Here is a 15,304-nt window from a genome sequence, read left to right on the forward strand (position 1 = left end):
CTAGGTTCCTCCTCGTCTCCCGTTGGGGGGGCTGGTGGACCCCCTCAGGGAGCATGCGCTCTCCCTGCAGTTTGGCGCCGAGGGTCTGCTGCTATCTCATGACCATCTGGACTGCACAGGCTTGGCTTTGCTGTTCAGGACCCTCCTCCCCACGGGCTGCCATCTTCAGACCCCTGCTCCCCAGCTCGCTCCGTCCACAGGGCGGCCCGAGTTGGCTGTTAACGGCTGTCCCCGGGACTCCACAGACAGAGCTGGAGAGTAGCCCCAGTTTCTGGTGGCTCTCCTCATTGTCCTCACCCCATCTCTGTTGAGCACTGTCCTCTGTCCTGGGACCATGGGGGCTCCCGGCTCTGAGGGGTGGAGTGCTCCCCATGTTCTATGTTAGGGACTGTGGGGCTCCCTGCTGGAAGGAAGAACGGGAACAGGGTGCCTTGGTTTCTGAGTGCCTCCACATTTTGGGTGCAGGTACAGGAGTGGCTTTGTGGGGTTCCCAGCGCTCTCTGACAGGAAGGGAGGGCTCTGCCTCCTCTGTCTGAGACTCCTTGGACTCTGTGGGACGTGACCTCACCACAGGAGCGCCCTTCCTCATTTCACAACCTCAGAACACCTACAAGCTGAGGCGCGGCGGGCAGGAGGGTCAGCCTGGGGTCAAGGGCCCAAGGGGCAGCAGCCACAGCTCCCCTGCAGACCTGTGTGAACGCAGTGCCTGCTGGACTGGGCCCTGACCACAGCAACACGTGTGTGCTCAGCGTGTCCCTGCGTGCTAACACACATGTTCCCATGCACAGGGGTGCTAGTGTGTGCTTGTTCACGCGCTGACCTGTCCACACAGGCCTGCTCACACGTGTCCCTGCGTGCTCACACATCCACACGCAGGTGTGCTCAAGCGTTCGCTCGCTGACACATGCACACAGGCCTGCTCGCATGCTCACACACGTGCACACAGAGCCCTGCCGTCCGAGCGCGTGGCCCCGGCGTCGAGGGTGTCCTGTGCTCACCCGTGGCCACACAGAGGGGTTTCGCGGGCAGAGCTGTGGGATGGTCATCGGGTTTCTCGTGGTTACAGGGAGGAAGGAGGTGCCCCGACCCCATCAGACCCCTGGCCACGCCGTCCTTGTGACCCCCACACGTCGAGCCGTGGCTCGCCCACTGCCCGAGGGCCTGCCCACGTCCACCGCCTGACTGCTGTCCCGGTGCTGCACTCGGCACAGGCGGCTGGCGGCAGGTGTTCGTTGACTGAGCTTTTCCTAATTGCCCAGCTGAGTGGCTGTGATGTGGCTGCTGTGACAGGCCCAGCACAATGCTGGCCACAGGGCCAAGGTGTCCCCTGGGCCAGGTCTCTGTTGGAGTCCTGGTGACACAGTGGCTAAAGCACTGGTATGGCCACAGGCTGGTAGTTCAGACTCACCATTGCCCCTCGGGGGACAGGAGGCTGCAGACAGCTGGAACGATATGCAGCCTGGATCCCCGTCCTGCAGGCCCCAGGGCGTCCCAGCCACTGGATGCCTCGGCTGGGGAGCCGCCTCTGTGACGTGTGGTGTGATGTGCGGGGGGGGCCTTGGAGCACTACGTGTGACAGTGCTGGTGACGGGTGCTGGCCCCCAACTGTTCCCTGTGACATTCAGTTGAGATGCGTCATGGCCCCAGGAGTGTTGACCCCTGAGTGTCGCTGTGACGTGTTTGTGACGGGCATGGCCGCACATGTCTGCAGGTGTCCCCCGCCGTATCCCACCCCCCGCATCTGCATCCCTGGTGGGACCGGGCACATCCTTGTTGACTTCTCCAGGGCTGCTGACCAGGCGGGTTGCATCCTGCACCTCTCCTGCTCTCGTGCAAGCCTCGGACTGGCCTTCGTGGTTGTGTTCATGCCTGGGGGTGTCTGTCCTCGCCCCACCATGGTCTCCCGTAACGTGATTCCCTGCCTGGTGTTTAATGCTGACCGCCAGGCCTTGCTGAGTCGTCCTACTTTGGGACGGTGGCCAGCCTCCAGCTTCAGAGCCGTAAACAAGCATCCATGCTGGACAGATGAACAGATGACACGCTGCACTGGCTGGACAGGCGACGTGCTCACTTCAGTGATAGCCGTGTGAAACGGGAGGACGCAGTCCGAGACTGCATGTGGCTGATGGCCACCAGAGTCCTCCTGTGAGGGAGCTGTCCTGTGGTATCGGGGTGAAGGGAGGGATGAGAGGTGTCCGAGCCCCCGAGACACAGCCCCTGGTGAGGGCGGAGGCCAGGGCTCAGTGGGGTTTGCTTGTCACCCTGAAGGTGATGGAGCCTGGGAAGGGTTGGAGGGAAGGAGGTGCTCCACCTGGGTACCAGGCCGGGGGGGAAAGAAGTGGGTGCTGCCTGCGACTGGGCTGAGGGCACATGTGGTAGGCTGGGCTCCCAGGACTGACCCCCTGGATGACCTTGACCCCACCCCTCGAGTCTTCTGTCCACGCACGTGTTGCACTGAGGGCCGCTGTGGGAGACGTGCTGGCCACCTTCCTCCATCGGGGCCTCTGCCTTTTCCGCAAAGGGCCTTGGAGCATGTTTGGCTTTGCCAGCCTTTTTTTTTTTTTGATTGTGTGAGTGTACCGTCAAATCAGATCTGACTGGTACAGGAGGAGATTGTCCCTCCTTCCCCGGCAGAGCATCTGGTGGATTCGAACCGTGCACTTCTGGGATTGTGGTTGCAGCTCCTTGCCACTAGGCCACCAGAGCTCCCCTTTGCCAGCCTTTTGATCCATCTTGACTTCTCATCTCTGCCGTTTCTGGCTGTCTCTGGAGACAGTGTGTGAATAAAGGGGTAGGGCTGTGTGCTGATAAAACTTTATTTGTAGATGTTAGGTCTGGGCTAGATGTGGCCCTGATCCCAGACTGTACCCAGTCGGGTAACGACTCCTCCTGTTTTCAGTTCTGGTTTTCGGTTGGTAACAAGGCAGAAGGGACAGTGGTCTGGACCACAGGCTTGGGCCATTGACCTGGAGGGAAGGAGTGGACGGCGTGCAGCAGCCCAGACGGCAGGACTGGCCCACAGCTCCGCAATGAGGGGTGACCAGCGGGCAGCAACCTTAACAGCAGAGCTGGCCCACCAATTTTCAGGGAGGGGTGACCCGTAGCAGCTGTCCAGACAGGACTGTCCACAGTTCTGCAGAGAGGCGGTGACCGGGAGCAGTGGCCCAGGTGACTGCTGGGGACTGGATCTTCCCGGGCGAGCAGGTGACCTCGGGTTTGCAGGCCCAGAGACCCGTGGCCCAGGGAGAGCCTTTCACCTCCAGCACCCCTTCCTTTGACGGGGAAAGCAGGACCTGGACCTTACGAGATGTCCGGAGACCATCTCCCGGGCACTCTGCTCTGGAGCTGAGCTCTGGATCTGCTTGTTTGTTTATTGAAATACCCTGGTGTGTTGTCCTATTAGGATCCTCTCATGAGATCAGGGGCCGGGATGCACTGTGAATAGTCACGACCAGGTTATTAAAACGTGTAATTCCTCAGCAGGGGCGTGATGGCAGTGCGGAGGGGCTGGGGTCTATTCTGTCTTTAATAGAAGGAGGGCGGTTTCTTGGGAAGCGTGACCTCGCTGGGGCAGGGTTGGGGGTCTTGCTCTGAGGAGGGATTCCCAGGTTCGGCCTTTGAGTTCTGGCTCGGATGAGCCCTGGCTGTGACCTTGGGGCGACCACGGGTCTGCTCGTTGAGGACCCTCCTGCCCTTGTGGGGGATGTGGTTGGGGTTACCCTGAGGACGGAGCGCTGTGTCCTGTGTGGTGCGGGTCCCTGGTTCGCTCATTGGGGGCTGGCTGAGGAGGGGCACCCTGCTGGCCCCTTCCTAGGACATGACCGGGGTCTGGTACCTAGGAGAGTAGACCCCTCCCGATCCTGACGACGGTACTGGGGCCCTGGAAGATCTGTGCTCACTGAAGATGTCTTCCAGCCCCCTACCCCAATCATTCTCCATGTTTTTATTGGAAAACAAAATCTAAATGAAACGTATGAATATTTATCAGGCCGTAGGATTAATATGCACAATGATGCACATTAGACAGCAATTAAGCACCGATTTCTCTGGAGAGATGATTAACACAAAGGCACCGAAATAGAAGACAGCCACTTGGCAGAAGTTCCTGGCCAGGGCGTGTGCTGTGGGCCTGGTGCGCTGGGGCCTCTTTAGGCAGGGCTGTGCAGGAGGGGCCGACCAGCCTTCAGGCAGGAGATCCCTCCATTTGCCTCTGTTCTCTCAGAGCTGCTGGACGCCGTCCTCTGGCCCCGTCGGCTTCGGAGCGGGATGTGGTCCGTCCCACTTGAGGTGCTGGCGGTGACCTTGTCTTGCAGGGAACCGTCTGAAGTGGCTGTGTGGCCTGGCCGAAGGGTGGTCCCCGTCTGCCTCCTCAGCTAGGCTAGGGTTCGTGGAGGGAGAGGGCAGCAGTCCCTCGCCCCTGAGGTCCGTCCCGCCCATCTAGGACGATCGCCTGTTAGGGTGTATGTGAAGATAAGGGGGCACCCCACCCCAGGGACCAGCTGCTCCTCAGTGGCCAGCACGCCCGCTGATCGGTTGGGCCTCTGCTGTTGTCATCCTGGCGTGCCCTGTGGTTGCCACTTGGGAAGAAAGACCTCACAATCTCGTCCCCTGTGCTGACAACGAGAACAGGCCACCAGGATTTGGAGCTCGGCTGTGGTTCTAACAGAGGGCACCCTCTGAATGGGCCCTGAGAGACATGTCTCTTCCAACTGCCCCGTCTCTCATCCTGTCACCTGGTCACTGACACCTGTGCGGTCAAGGCTGGGCCAGAGCGAAGGACCAGGGAAGGGAAGAGACTGGGCATGTTGGCTGGGGCTTTGACAGATGAGTAAGAGTTTGCCAGCAAAACCAGCAGTGCATGTGCTCGCTTCAGCCACACAGGTAACTAAGATTGAAGTCCTACAGAGAATCAGCATGGCCTCTGTGCTCGGAGGACGTGCAGATTCGTGAAACGGTCCGTAGCAGTGCCAGGTTCTCACCCGGAGTGACGGTTCTGGAGGCGCTAGTGTCGGAGTGACCCCACACTCGTTCTGTCCTCCCCTGTAGGTCTTGACGAACGGCCCAGCTCGGGCTCCTGGGGCGCCGGCGACCAGAACAGTTCCTCCTTTGACCCCAGCCGGGTGAGGGGCTCCCCTTCCCACGTGGGGGAGGGAGGTCAGCCCCAGCCTGCTCTTCACTCGGGGTTGGGGCTGAGAGGCATGGGTGCGGGCATGCTGCCATCAGAAGCAGCAAGACGGGCCCCGCGAGCCCCCAGCCCCCCTGACCTGCATCTCTCCGCAGCCCTATGGGGAGGGCCCCCACTTCAGTGAGTCTCGTGGCTGCCTGTCTTCATCCCCGTTCCTGGGACCTGGCCTCACAGGTGAGTGCACCTGTCAGCTCTCACCTGCCCTGTGACCCACGGAGCCTGGCTGCAGACCAGATCCTGCTCAGCATTTCTGAGTCAAGGCACTTCCACCTGCTGCTCGGGGGCTCCGGCTCCCCCACCCCTGCCAGGCACTGGGGAAGCACGGGGGTACTCCGCTCTGTGCCCCTTGCCCCCTGGGAGCTGCAGTTCTGTGATGCCAGCAGACACCTCTGCCAGTGGCTTAGCCCCAGGCACGGTGGCCCACGATCGTCAGAACTGCTTCTGCATGTTTTCTCTGTTAGCTCCGCCCGTCCTGAGGTCCCAGTCCGTTCCCTGGTCACGAGAAGCCTTGGGGTTTCTGCGTGGTGATGGGCACTGTGTGCTCAGGGCACCACACTCTGCGTCTGGGATGTGGTGTCGGTGGAGACTGGAGGGGTGGCAGTGCCGGGTTTGGACTCGCTGCGGGGGGACAGCGTATGGTGAGAGTGAAGTGGACAAGGGCAGAGCTGGAGGCAATGCTGCATGCCCATTTCGTGGATGGAGAAGACGAGGTCCAGCCCTCACTTAGCCCATTCACGGCCTCCCGAGCTTCCCCTCGGCTCTTCCTTCTTTGTGGCAGCTTCCTGCCACCAGCTGTCCAAGCGTGAGCAGAGCTGACGGGGCAGTTCCCAAGTTCCCATGCCTCTTGGCCAAAGAACTCCGCTGAGCCTGGACCTGGCTTCCTGTGTTCTACGCTCAGCCAGGGCCTTTCTTACCCAGAAGGGGCTTGTTGCCGTAACCCGGCTTGTCAGGCCAGCAGTAACGTTTGTTAACGGTAGCAGTTGGTCAGCGTCCCGGAGACTCAGTGGGTTGGGTCCTGAGTAACCCAGTCACCTGCTTAAGGAGAGACTTGATTCAAGTGTCTCTGAAGCAGCAGGACCCCACCATGCAGACCAGCCGTACCCCTACAATCCCTCACTTCACCCACCCTCTGAGGAGGCGACCCCTTTTCTCCAAAGATTGAAAAAATCGATTTTTTCCCACACATTCATATCTGGCTGTAGGTGGCGGGCCCTGTGAGCCTGGCGCTGGGAACAGGCTCTGTGCTGGTGCAGCCAGGGGGGTGGAGTCGGGCCCTGCTGTGGATCTGCCCGGGGTGACAGTGGGCCTTCGGCTCCCAACATGCTGCCAGCTGGGGGCCGAACCTGTCACCTTGTAGACAGCACCCAAGACCCACCAGGCAGGGACCCAGGCGCAGGGTGGCTCAGCCGGAAGGACGGTGGCCTGGCCGAGCCCTGGGGAGCAGACTCGGGGTCTGCACTTGTTCCCAAGCCCGTTGCCGTCACCAGGAAGGTCCGACCTGGGCACGTGTCCTGCCAGCCTTGTGCAGCCAGTAGGGAAGGTTCTAGGCTGACTCTGAGTGACCAGTTCTCTCCGTTCAGGCAAAGGCAGTGAGCGGGCCCCATATGCCTCTTTCGGGAGAGAAGCTGGCATTGGTGGTGTGAATCAGGTGAGTTGAGCAGAGGGCAGGGGACGGTGCCCAGCGCTGGGCTCTGCCCGTGTCCAGAGAGCCCAGGGCATGTGCTGCGTATTCTGGGGAAGGTCTGATACGGCCCCCAGAGGCTCAGGCCACAGCTGCCCTCCACCTTCCGTCAGCTTCCCGCATGCTGTGTCTTTAGGGGAGGGGTCTGTGTTCCCCCTGGGGTGACCTGTTGGCGAGCTGCTCAGCACCCTGACCTGGGCTTCTGCCGCTGCCAGCAAGTCAGCAGGAAGACCCTGGAGGCTGGGGGCCCATGTGTCTGTGGGCCGGGGACCTCGTGCCTGGAGGCTGGCCTGTGCGCCTGGAGGCTGGGAGAGGGGCCGTGAGCCTATAGGCCAGGCCTGTAGGCTGGGTTTGGTTTTGCTAGCGTAGACTGCGGGGACCAGGGCTGCCTCTCATGGTGATCTGTCCCTTCCCTAGGTTGGCTTCCTGCCGGGCGAGCTAGCCCTCAGCAGCCCTGGGCCGCTGTCCCCCTCAGGTGTCAAAGGCAGTGCCCAGTATTACCCTCCATATCCCAGCAATCCCCGGCGGAGACCCGCGGACGGCAGCAGCCTGGGTGAGTGGGGTCATTCGGGGCCAGTGGAGTCCAGGGCCCAGGACAGTGAAGCCCTTTGTCCCAGCATGAGGGGTAACTGGTGGCTTCCAGGTCCCTGCTTTGCCAGGGTTGTGGCCAGATTGGAGGGCGGTGATCTTCCATACTGTGGACACATCCCTGACAGCTTATGGTGTGTCTCCAGCCACCAGGTGGGCCTGAGTTTTTAAGGCTCATCAAGGGCCACCGCCTGAGTGACAGGTGTCCCCATGCAGAGTCCAGGTTGCTGTGGCTTTGTGCTCCTGACTGTTGTGGGATGTCCCAGCAATTGGGGCCGGGGTCAGATGCTCACTACTCTTTCCTGACAGACTCCCAGTCCAAGAAGGTCCGGAAGGTGCCACCGGGGCTCCCGTCATCGGTGAGTGGTGGGGCAAGCAGGCCGGGCCCTGCTTGTCAGCTGGACAGCTCTGGGGACACTGGCTTTTGGGTGACCCCACCTCGGAGTGACAGGGAAGTTCTCAAGTCTGACTTGGACTCATTTGCTTTAAGGCAGAATTTCATCATGTGGTCAAGGCGTCTTTAGAGTGGGAACCGGGGTCTTGGGAACAGGTGTAGGGAAGGGTCCTCCCACAGCCTGTTTGCGGGCCTGCCTGGGGTCGTGTCCTGTGGCAGAGTCCACAGCACCACCAGAGTCGCTGGGGATGCCCGGGCCTCCCCCTGCGCTTTGGCCTAGCAGGGTGCCCTTCTCGGCACATCAGGAGTGACAGCTTGGCAGGTGCCTATTCCCCACGCTGGTCTGTAGGGCCCATGGACACGTGGGTGCCTGGACCTGCAGGCTGGCCATGCTCCTGTGGCCCAGGCTTCAGGATTGAAGTCCAGCGTGGGTGAGCCACTGGCTTGGGCCTGGGCTGGAAGGGTCTAGTCAGGCCCCGCTGTTGAAGCCTCGACTCTGTGATGGCGGTGCCCTGGCCATCTCGTCCCCTAGTTCCCCGCACTGCTGCCAGGCCAGGCAGCACCAGCTGATGCCAGCACTTACCCTGGGCTGTTGGAGCTGACGCAGTGCGTGGACTCTTGGCCACTCCTGCTCTGGGACGGCCACAGGCGAGCCTTCATTGAGGGCCTCGCTTCTTGAGACCCTGTGGTCATCTACCCATAGCATCTGGCTTTGAGAGCCTGGAGGAGGAACTGAGGACGCTAGAGTTGAGGCTTTGAGGGGTCAGTAGGAGTTTTCCAGCTGTAGGAGAGGCACGCCAGATATAGAGCGCAGTGGAAGGCACGTTGTGCAGGAGGAGAGGACAGCAGGAGGGGTTTGGAGGAAGGAGGTCTCTAGAACCTCGAAGCCAAGGGCCAGCTTTATGTGGGGGCGTGACTGCAGGACCTTGGGAGGTAATGTGGCTGGGGGTGGGGTGGTGGGCGCAGCCCTCCTGTGGCCCCTGACCATAGCCCCCCACAGGTGTACCCACCCAGCTCAGGGGATGACTACAGCAGAGGCCCCGCCGCCGATCCCGCCGGCAGGACTCCTGGCAGCTACCCCACGCCCTTCTACATGGCCGGTGCGTGGGGCCCTGCCTGGGACACAGGAGGGGCCTGGGGTTCCTGCCCACCACTCAACACCCCCTCTCTGCAGATGGCAGCCTGCACCCTTCGGCTGAGCTCTGGGGGCCCCCAGGCCAGGCAGGTTTTGGGCCCATGCTGAGTGGGGGCTCCTCCCCGCTGCCCCTCCCTCCTGGGGGCACCTCTGCAGGCAGCAGCGTCCTCAGCGGCCTTCACCAGCATGAGCGCATGGTAGGACCCTGAGGGCGGGCGCAGGGTGGGCGAGACCCTGGCCTCATACCCCTCACCCTTTACCCTCCACGCCCCTCACCCCTCTATGACTCACACCCTCCACACCCCTCACCTTCCACGCCCCTCACGCTCCACACCCCTCACCCTCCACGTCCCTCACCCCTCTCTCCATGCCCACGCCCCTCCCCCAGCCATGCCCCACACAGGGCTACTCGCTACATGGAGCCGAGGTGAACGGCGGGCTGCCTGCCGTGTCCAGCTTCTCGTCGGCACCTGGAGCTGCCTACAGCAGCGTCCCCAGCCATACCCCGCCAGTCAGTGGAGCGGACAGCCTTCTGGGTATGGCTGCCCTGGCCACCCTTCTCCTGGGGATGCCGTTCGTGTGGGAGGGTTCACGGTGGCAACCAGCCCGTGGCAGTTAGTCACCGTTAAGGTTCTCAGAGGCCCTGGGCGACCCTCTGCCTGCGCTGGGGATCTGGGAACGGCTTAGGGCAGGGACCTGTCCAGAGCCGCTCGGCTTTCTGTGTTCCTCAGAGCTTTGCTGGTCACGAATCCAAGGTCCTCTGGACTTGTGGCCGAGCTTTCTGCCGGCTGGGGCGCCCATCTCCGGACATTCCTCCTGAGTTCGGCTTTGCCCCTCTTCCCCACAGGCTCCCGAGGGACCACGGCCGGCAGCTCTGGGGACGCCCTTGGAAAGGCCCTGGCCTCGGTGAGGTTCAGACACGGGCGAGGAGGGGGCTAATCGGTGAGATCCTCTGACCTCTTAGTGGCCCCTTCTGTTCTTTTCACAGATCTATTCCCCGGACCATTCCAGCAACAACTTCTCGTCCAGCCCCTCGACCCCCGTGGGCTCCCCCCAGGGACTGGCAGGTCTGTGAGGGCATGGTGGTCTGGGGCTGGCAGGATGGGCTCAGACCTGCTCCACCTGCATGTGAACAGGCAGAGGGTCAGGGCCTAGCAACCCTCTCCCTGCCGTCTCAAGTTTGTGCCTCAGAGCCACCCAGGAGGGCTGCCTGGAGGAGGTGACTTCTGAGTGCATTCAGAAATGTCAGGACTGGGTCACCTCCAGCTCAGACCAGGCTGAGAGGAGAACCTGGTAGAGCCCAGGTGGTGAGTGGGCTGCTTGGCGGCTCTGGAAGCTCTGGCTAGGGGTCCCACGTGCGTGTGCCTTGGGTTGTGTGTTTATGCTGTGGGCGTTGATAAGGCGCCAGCTACACGTCCTCGTTCTGCTCTGGCCCTGGGAGACCAGAACCCCCACACCAGCTGGAAGTGTTAGGGAAGGAAGGATGGAGGGCCAGGGGTTGGCTTGAAATCTCTCCAGGGCCCTTGGAGCTGACCACTTCCTTGCCAGCTGCTGGAGGCTGGGGCTAGGGGCGACTTCACCTCCTTCCTTTGTGTAGCTGTTTGGGCCTTAAGAGAGAGTCTGCTTGGGGAAGCTCAGAGCACAAGCCTGCTCACAGATCCCTCAGCTTCCTGAACCCAGGCTCCAGCCCACTGGGCACCAGTGCCCGGTCCCTGTCAGATGCCTCAGAAGAGCTGCGTGGTCTGGGGCACCCCCGTGTGGCCATGCCAGGCACTGCAGGCCCCCCAGCAGCCCAGCTCCCCGTCTCCCTCCCGTCCGTGAGGGCAGGGCCAGCACTGGCTAACACACTTCCTCGTCTGCAGGGAGTTCTCAGTGGCCCCGAGCAGGAGCCCCCGGTGCCTTATCACCCAGCTATGATGGGGGCCTTCACAGCCTGGTGAGTCCTCTGCAGATGTCCGGGGGGACACAGCTCATGGGAGGCCAGGAGTGGGCAGATAGTGGACATGGAGCCACGTCTCACGTGACTCTGACTCTTGTGACTGTAAAACCGTTGCGGGAAGTAGACACTGGTTTGTGTGATGGTTTTATGATGGTCACACATCCTGAGGTAGAAAAGCCTACCTGAGAACACGTGTTGTGAGGGTTACGGCCGGGCTCGCTCGGTCCTCGAAGCCCTCGATGACGGGAGCAGGCGAGGCACGGGGTGCCCAGCCCAGCCTCATGCCCCTCCCCACAGAACAAGCTGGAGGACCACTTGGACGAGGCCATCCATGTGCTACGTAGCCACGCTGTGGGCACAGCCAGTGACATCCACATGCTGCCCGGCCCTGGCGCCCTGGCCTCAGGCTTTGCCAACCCCACCATGTCGCTGGGTGGCCGACATGGTGGCCTGGTGAGTGAGGGCCAGGCTGGGGCGGGACGCATGGACCGGCAGTGCCCCCGAACTGACCCACTGCACCCTCCACCTCCAGGCAGGAGGCGGCCACACAGAAGATGGGGTGTCAGGCGGCGCCGGACTGCTGCACAACCACGTATCCCTGCCCAGCCAGCCCAGCGCACTCCCTGACCTCTCTCGGCCTCCCGACACCTACAGCAGTAAGGCCTAGTACCTGGGGCCCTGGGGGCAGCCCTCCACAAAGGGTGGGTGGGGGCGCAGGAAGGTCCCTCCAGTGAAGGACAGTGTTACCCTGGATCTGCGCTCAGGCATGGGGTCATGGCACCCTGGGGAAACTGAGAGGGCGTGGGTGGGGAGGTGGGAGCTTGCTGCCAGGGGTCCTGTGGAGAGGGGAAGGATGAGGATGTGGCGGGCATCAGGAGAGGTACCTGCAGAGGGAAGGTAAGAGGGGACAGCGAGATGGGAGCCCTGGATGGACGCACAACAGTGTGGACGGGCTGTGTGCACAGCGCCCCCTGGTGACAGTGAGGCGGTGGGGGGCAGCAGCCGGGGTGATGGGGGAGGGGGACAGCAGTGCGGGGAGGTGGGGGGCAGGAGCTGGGGTGACTTCAGGGAGAAGGGCAGCAGTGCTGGCTGTTCGGGTCAGGAGTATTTGGATGGTTATTAAGTCTACATTTCAGGATGTCAGTCACCCCCCCACCTCTCTCCTCCTAATTGACACCCCCATGGGAACTCAGATCCTCTATCCTGGTGTCCTCCTGTGATGGGCAGTTGTTGGACAGTTGGGTAGATGGGAGTCATCTGGGGACTGTCAGGCCTGACCACCCTCCGGGAGCAGGTCACAGGAGCTGTGTTTAGGCTGAGGCTGACCTCACAAGGGGGTTCGAGCCGGGCAGCTTGCTCTGGGCGGGTCAGCGCAGGGTGGGGCTAGTGTGGTGACGTCAGGGCGCAGGCCATAGGGGACAGGGCTCCTTGGGACGGGCAGGCTGCTGGACGTCACCCAGATGGGGCCAGAGTGAGGCCCTGGTGACGGGGTGCGGGGACTGGCATCAGCAGTGATGTGCCGTCTGGGGTTTGGCACTGAAGGGGAGTGAAGTGGAGAAGGTTCTAGAATGAAGTTGTGCCAGGAAGTGGAGTGTTGGCCTGCTGCCGAGAGTTCAGTCACGGACGGGCTGGCGATGGACAGGATCAGGGCTGGTAAATGGTTCCAGTTAGGGATGGGCTCAGGTGTAGAGGTGAGAGTGGGATTAGGAATATAGTCAGACCTTGGTTGGATTCAGGGACAGAGATAGGGAGGGCTGGATATGGTGAAGATTAGAGAGGAGGGTGGGTGGGTTAGGGCTGGAATTGGGCATTGGGTGTGTGGTTTGGGAGGAGGTAAGGGCTGGAGTCGGGTGGGGTGTGGGTGAGCCTGAGAAAGTGAGTATGAGAAAGTTACAGTCAGGGTGCCGGGGTGGGCGTGAGGGGGCCAGGGTAGGTGAGAGAGGATGAGGATGGGTGTGAGGCATTAACAGGACGCAGGACCCCATCATGACAAGGGTGGGCTGTTGACTGGGCAGGTGGGGTGCAGGGGAGCTCCCCTGTGCTGGCTCCTGGTGGGCTGGTCCAGGAGTGATGTAAGGACTGCCCTGATGGGAGGTGGAGGCCAAGGGCCTCCCAGCAGGTGATGAGCTGTGGGCAGCAAGCCCACTACAGCCGCCTCATAGAACACCTTCCATCAGGTGCGGAAGTGATGGCACCAGGTGGGTGGGTGTGGGTGACCTGACCCCATTGGTGCCCCACCCTCTGTCTCGTGCTGTGAGATGAAGCACAAACATAAAAAGACATGGTGTCTGGTCTCCCTGTGGCCAGCGGCAGTGCCTACCCAGAGCACCCGTGCCAGCGGCCCGGGAGTCCCCTCACGATGGCGGTGGTGTCACCATCACTCACTGGCCCTCCTGTCCTCACCTCCAAAGCCACCACCCTCTGTGGACTGGGGCTCGTCTGTGACGGGTTCTCATCCAGGTCACTGGGTTCGTCTCAGCCGGGAGCGGCGGCTGACGCCTGGCACGTGCAGTCCTCGTGGACAGACAGTCCCTCTGTTGTTGCCCTGTGTGTCCATCTGTTGAAGAGCCAGTGAGGGCCGATCGCCTCAGCTGGCTTCCCGCTGTGATGGGGGGCTGGGGCGACATGCAGGCCAGTCTGTCTTGGCTCATGGCGCGGGGACGCTGCATGGCCGCTGCCCACGTTACTGCCTCGTAGGATTCTCGGCTGTAGCCTTCACAGGAGCGGACTGTCCTCAAGAGCAACACCTGTTTAGTCCCCTGGCCTCCTGGGGTGACAGTAGGCTGTGAGGTTTTGAGGGGAGACTACGTCCCTTTTTCAAGATGATAATGTCCAGCTGTTTCCGAAGTGTTTGTTACCATCTGGGTGTGCCAGGAGCAGGCCTCTAACCAGCTAGCATGATGGGAAGTGGTGGACAGTTCTCAGTGGTCAGTGTGACAGGAAGTGGTCTACACTGTGGTCCTCAGTGGTGAGCATGATGGGTAGTAGTGGACACTGGTCCTCAGAGTGGTCAGCGTGACAGGAAGTGGTGTGCATGGGGGTCCTCAGTGGTATGATTTCTGTTTCCAGCCCCCACCCTTCTCTGAAATGCCGGCTCTTTTCTTACTGCTTTGTAAATGCTCTTTGTATATTCTGGCCCGTGCCTCTGTGAGGGTCTCGTTCCACCTCCTGCTCTGGGCCTGGCTTCACGCGCTCGGTGCACCCCCTCATCAGAGGTGGCCGTCTGGGTGGCTGGGTCTTATGCTGAGGCAGTTCCTGCTGCTAGCAGCCCCGCAGCTGATTGGCCCAACCGTGGGGGGGGGGGGACACACACACGGTTGGTCCGGTTCTAGGTGGTAGTGGGGGAACAGTTGACTGTGGGTGGGGGACACGCGGTTGGCCCGGCCGTCAGTAGTGGGGGGATGGCTGTCTCGGCTGTGACGTTTCTGCCTGGGTGACCTTGTGTAGCCACCGCGACAACATTGTGGCTTTGTCATCGCGCCCGAGTGGGGAACTTGTACGTCTCGAGACCCAGGGTCGGTTCCCAGCGGAGGTGCTGGTGCTTCCAGCCCAGGTGTGGGAGGAAAGGCCTGGGGTCAGTCCAGAAAGGTCACGTCTGAGGCTCTGGACAGTCCCCAACTACAGTGGCCCCCAGAGGCATGACCTAAGCACATCGGCCTGACAGCGACCCCACACGAGAGCGTAACTGACTCCCACGGTTCAGACCTCCGGTCTGTCTCCCAGCTGCTGGAAGGGCCTGCACTGTCCGTTCTCTTAGCAGCTTGAGTGTGTGCCCACCAGGGTCTCTTCCTCGAGGACTCACCCCTGAATCCCAGGCCTAACAGGCCAAAGGGGAGCCCCCTAACCCTGGCCCGTTGCAGGCCTCGGGCGGCCCGGCACGGCGCCCGGTGAGATCAAGCAGGAGGAGAAGGAGGACGAGGAGAGCCCCTCGCTAGCCGACAACTCAGAGGAGGAGAAGAAGGAGCTGAAGCCCCCGCGCACGCGGACCAGGTGCCAGCCCCCCACGCTCGCCGGCCCTGCCCGGACCCCCGCCCCGCCCCGGGGAGCCCCGCCTCACGCTCTCCCCCCGGCCCCCGGCCACCTCCCCCTTAGCCCAGACGAGGACGAGGACGACCTTCTCCCCCCTGAGCAGAAGGCAGAGCGGGAGAAGGAGCGTCGCGTGGCCAACAACGCGCGGGAGCGGCTGCGCGTGCGGGACATCAACGAGGCCTTTAAGGAGCTGGGCCGCATGTGCCAGCTGCACCTCAACAGTGAGAAACCCCAGACCAAACTGCTCATCCTGCACCAGGCCGTGTCGGTCATCCTGAACCTGGAGCAGCAAGTGCGAGGTCAGTGGGGGCCGCTGCTGGCCGCCCCCGCCCGCCGCGGTGCTGACCGCCCCG

General features: G+C 62.1%; 1 protein-coding gene across 2 annotated transcripts in view; it reads left to right on the forward strand.

The window, feature by feature from the left end:
• The window catches only part of TCF3 (transcription factor 3), a 30,876-nt gene that overhangs the window by 11,621 nt on the left and 3,951 nt on the right, over nucleotides 1-15,304 (forward strand). The window contains exons 3-17 of one of the 2 annotated variants that reach the window (XM_006897934.1): nucleotides 5,047-5,120; nucleotides 5,281-5,359; nucleotides 6,766-6,833; nucleotides 7,284-7,419; nucleotides 7,764-7,813; nucleotides 8,849-8,948; nucleotides 9,023-9,180; nucleotides 9,387-9,519; nucleotides 9,831-9,889; nucleotides 9,972-10,050; nucleotides 10,846-10,919; nucleotides 11,220-11,375; nucleotides 11,455-11,578; nucleotides 14,783-14,912; nucleotides 15,015-15,250. In XM_006897934.1, coding sequence (XP_006897996.1) covers nucleotides 5,047-5,120; nucleotides 5,281-5,359; nucleotides 6,766-6,833; nucleotides 7,284-7,419; nucleotides 7,764-7,813; nucleotides 8,849-8,948; nucleotides 9,023-9,180; nucleotides 9,387-9,519; nucleotides 9,831-9,889; nucleotides 9,972-10,050; nucleotides 10,846-10,919; nucleotides 11,220-11,375; nucleotides 11,455-11,578; nucleotides 14,783-14,912; nucleotides 15,015-15,250 — 1,656 coding nt within the window. The remainder of the gene's footprint in view (nucleotides 1-5,046; nucleotides 5,121-5,280; nucleotides 5,360-6,765; nucleotides 6,834-7,283; nucleotides 7,420-7,763; nucleotides 7,814-8,848; nucleotides 8,949-9,022; nucleotides 9,181-9,386; nucleotides 9,520-9,830; nucleotides 9,890-9,971; nucleotides 10,051-10,845; nucleotides 10,920-11,219; nucleotides 11,376-11,454; nucleotides 11,579-14,782; nucleotides 14,913-15,014; nucleotides 15,251-15,304) is intronic. The other variant, XM_006897933.1, reaches the window with a different exon arrangement.

The sequence above is a fragment of the Elephantulus edwardii genome, unplaced genomic scaffold, assembly GCF_000299155.1.
Source record: "Elephantulus edwardii isolate Elephantulus edwardi_28Jun2011 unplaced genomic scaffold, EleEdw1.0 scaffold00217, whole genome shotgun sequence".
Classification (NCBI taxonomy): Eukaryota; Metazoa; Chordata; class Mammalia; order Macroscelidea; family Macroscelididae; genus Elephantulus; species Elephantulus edwardii.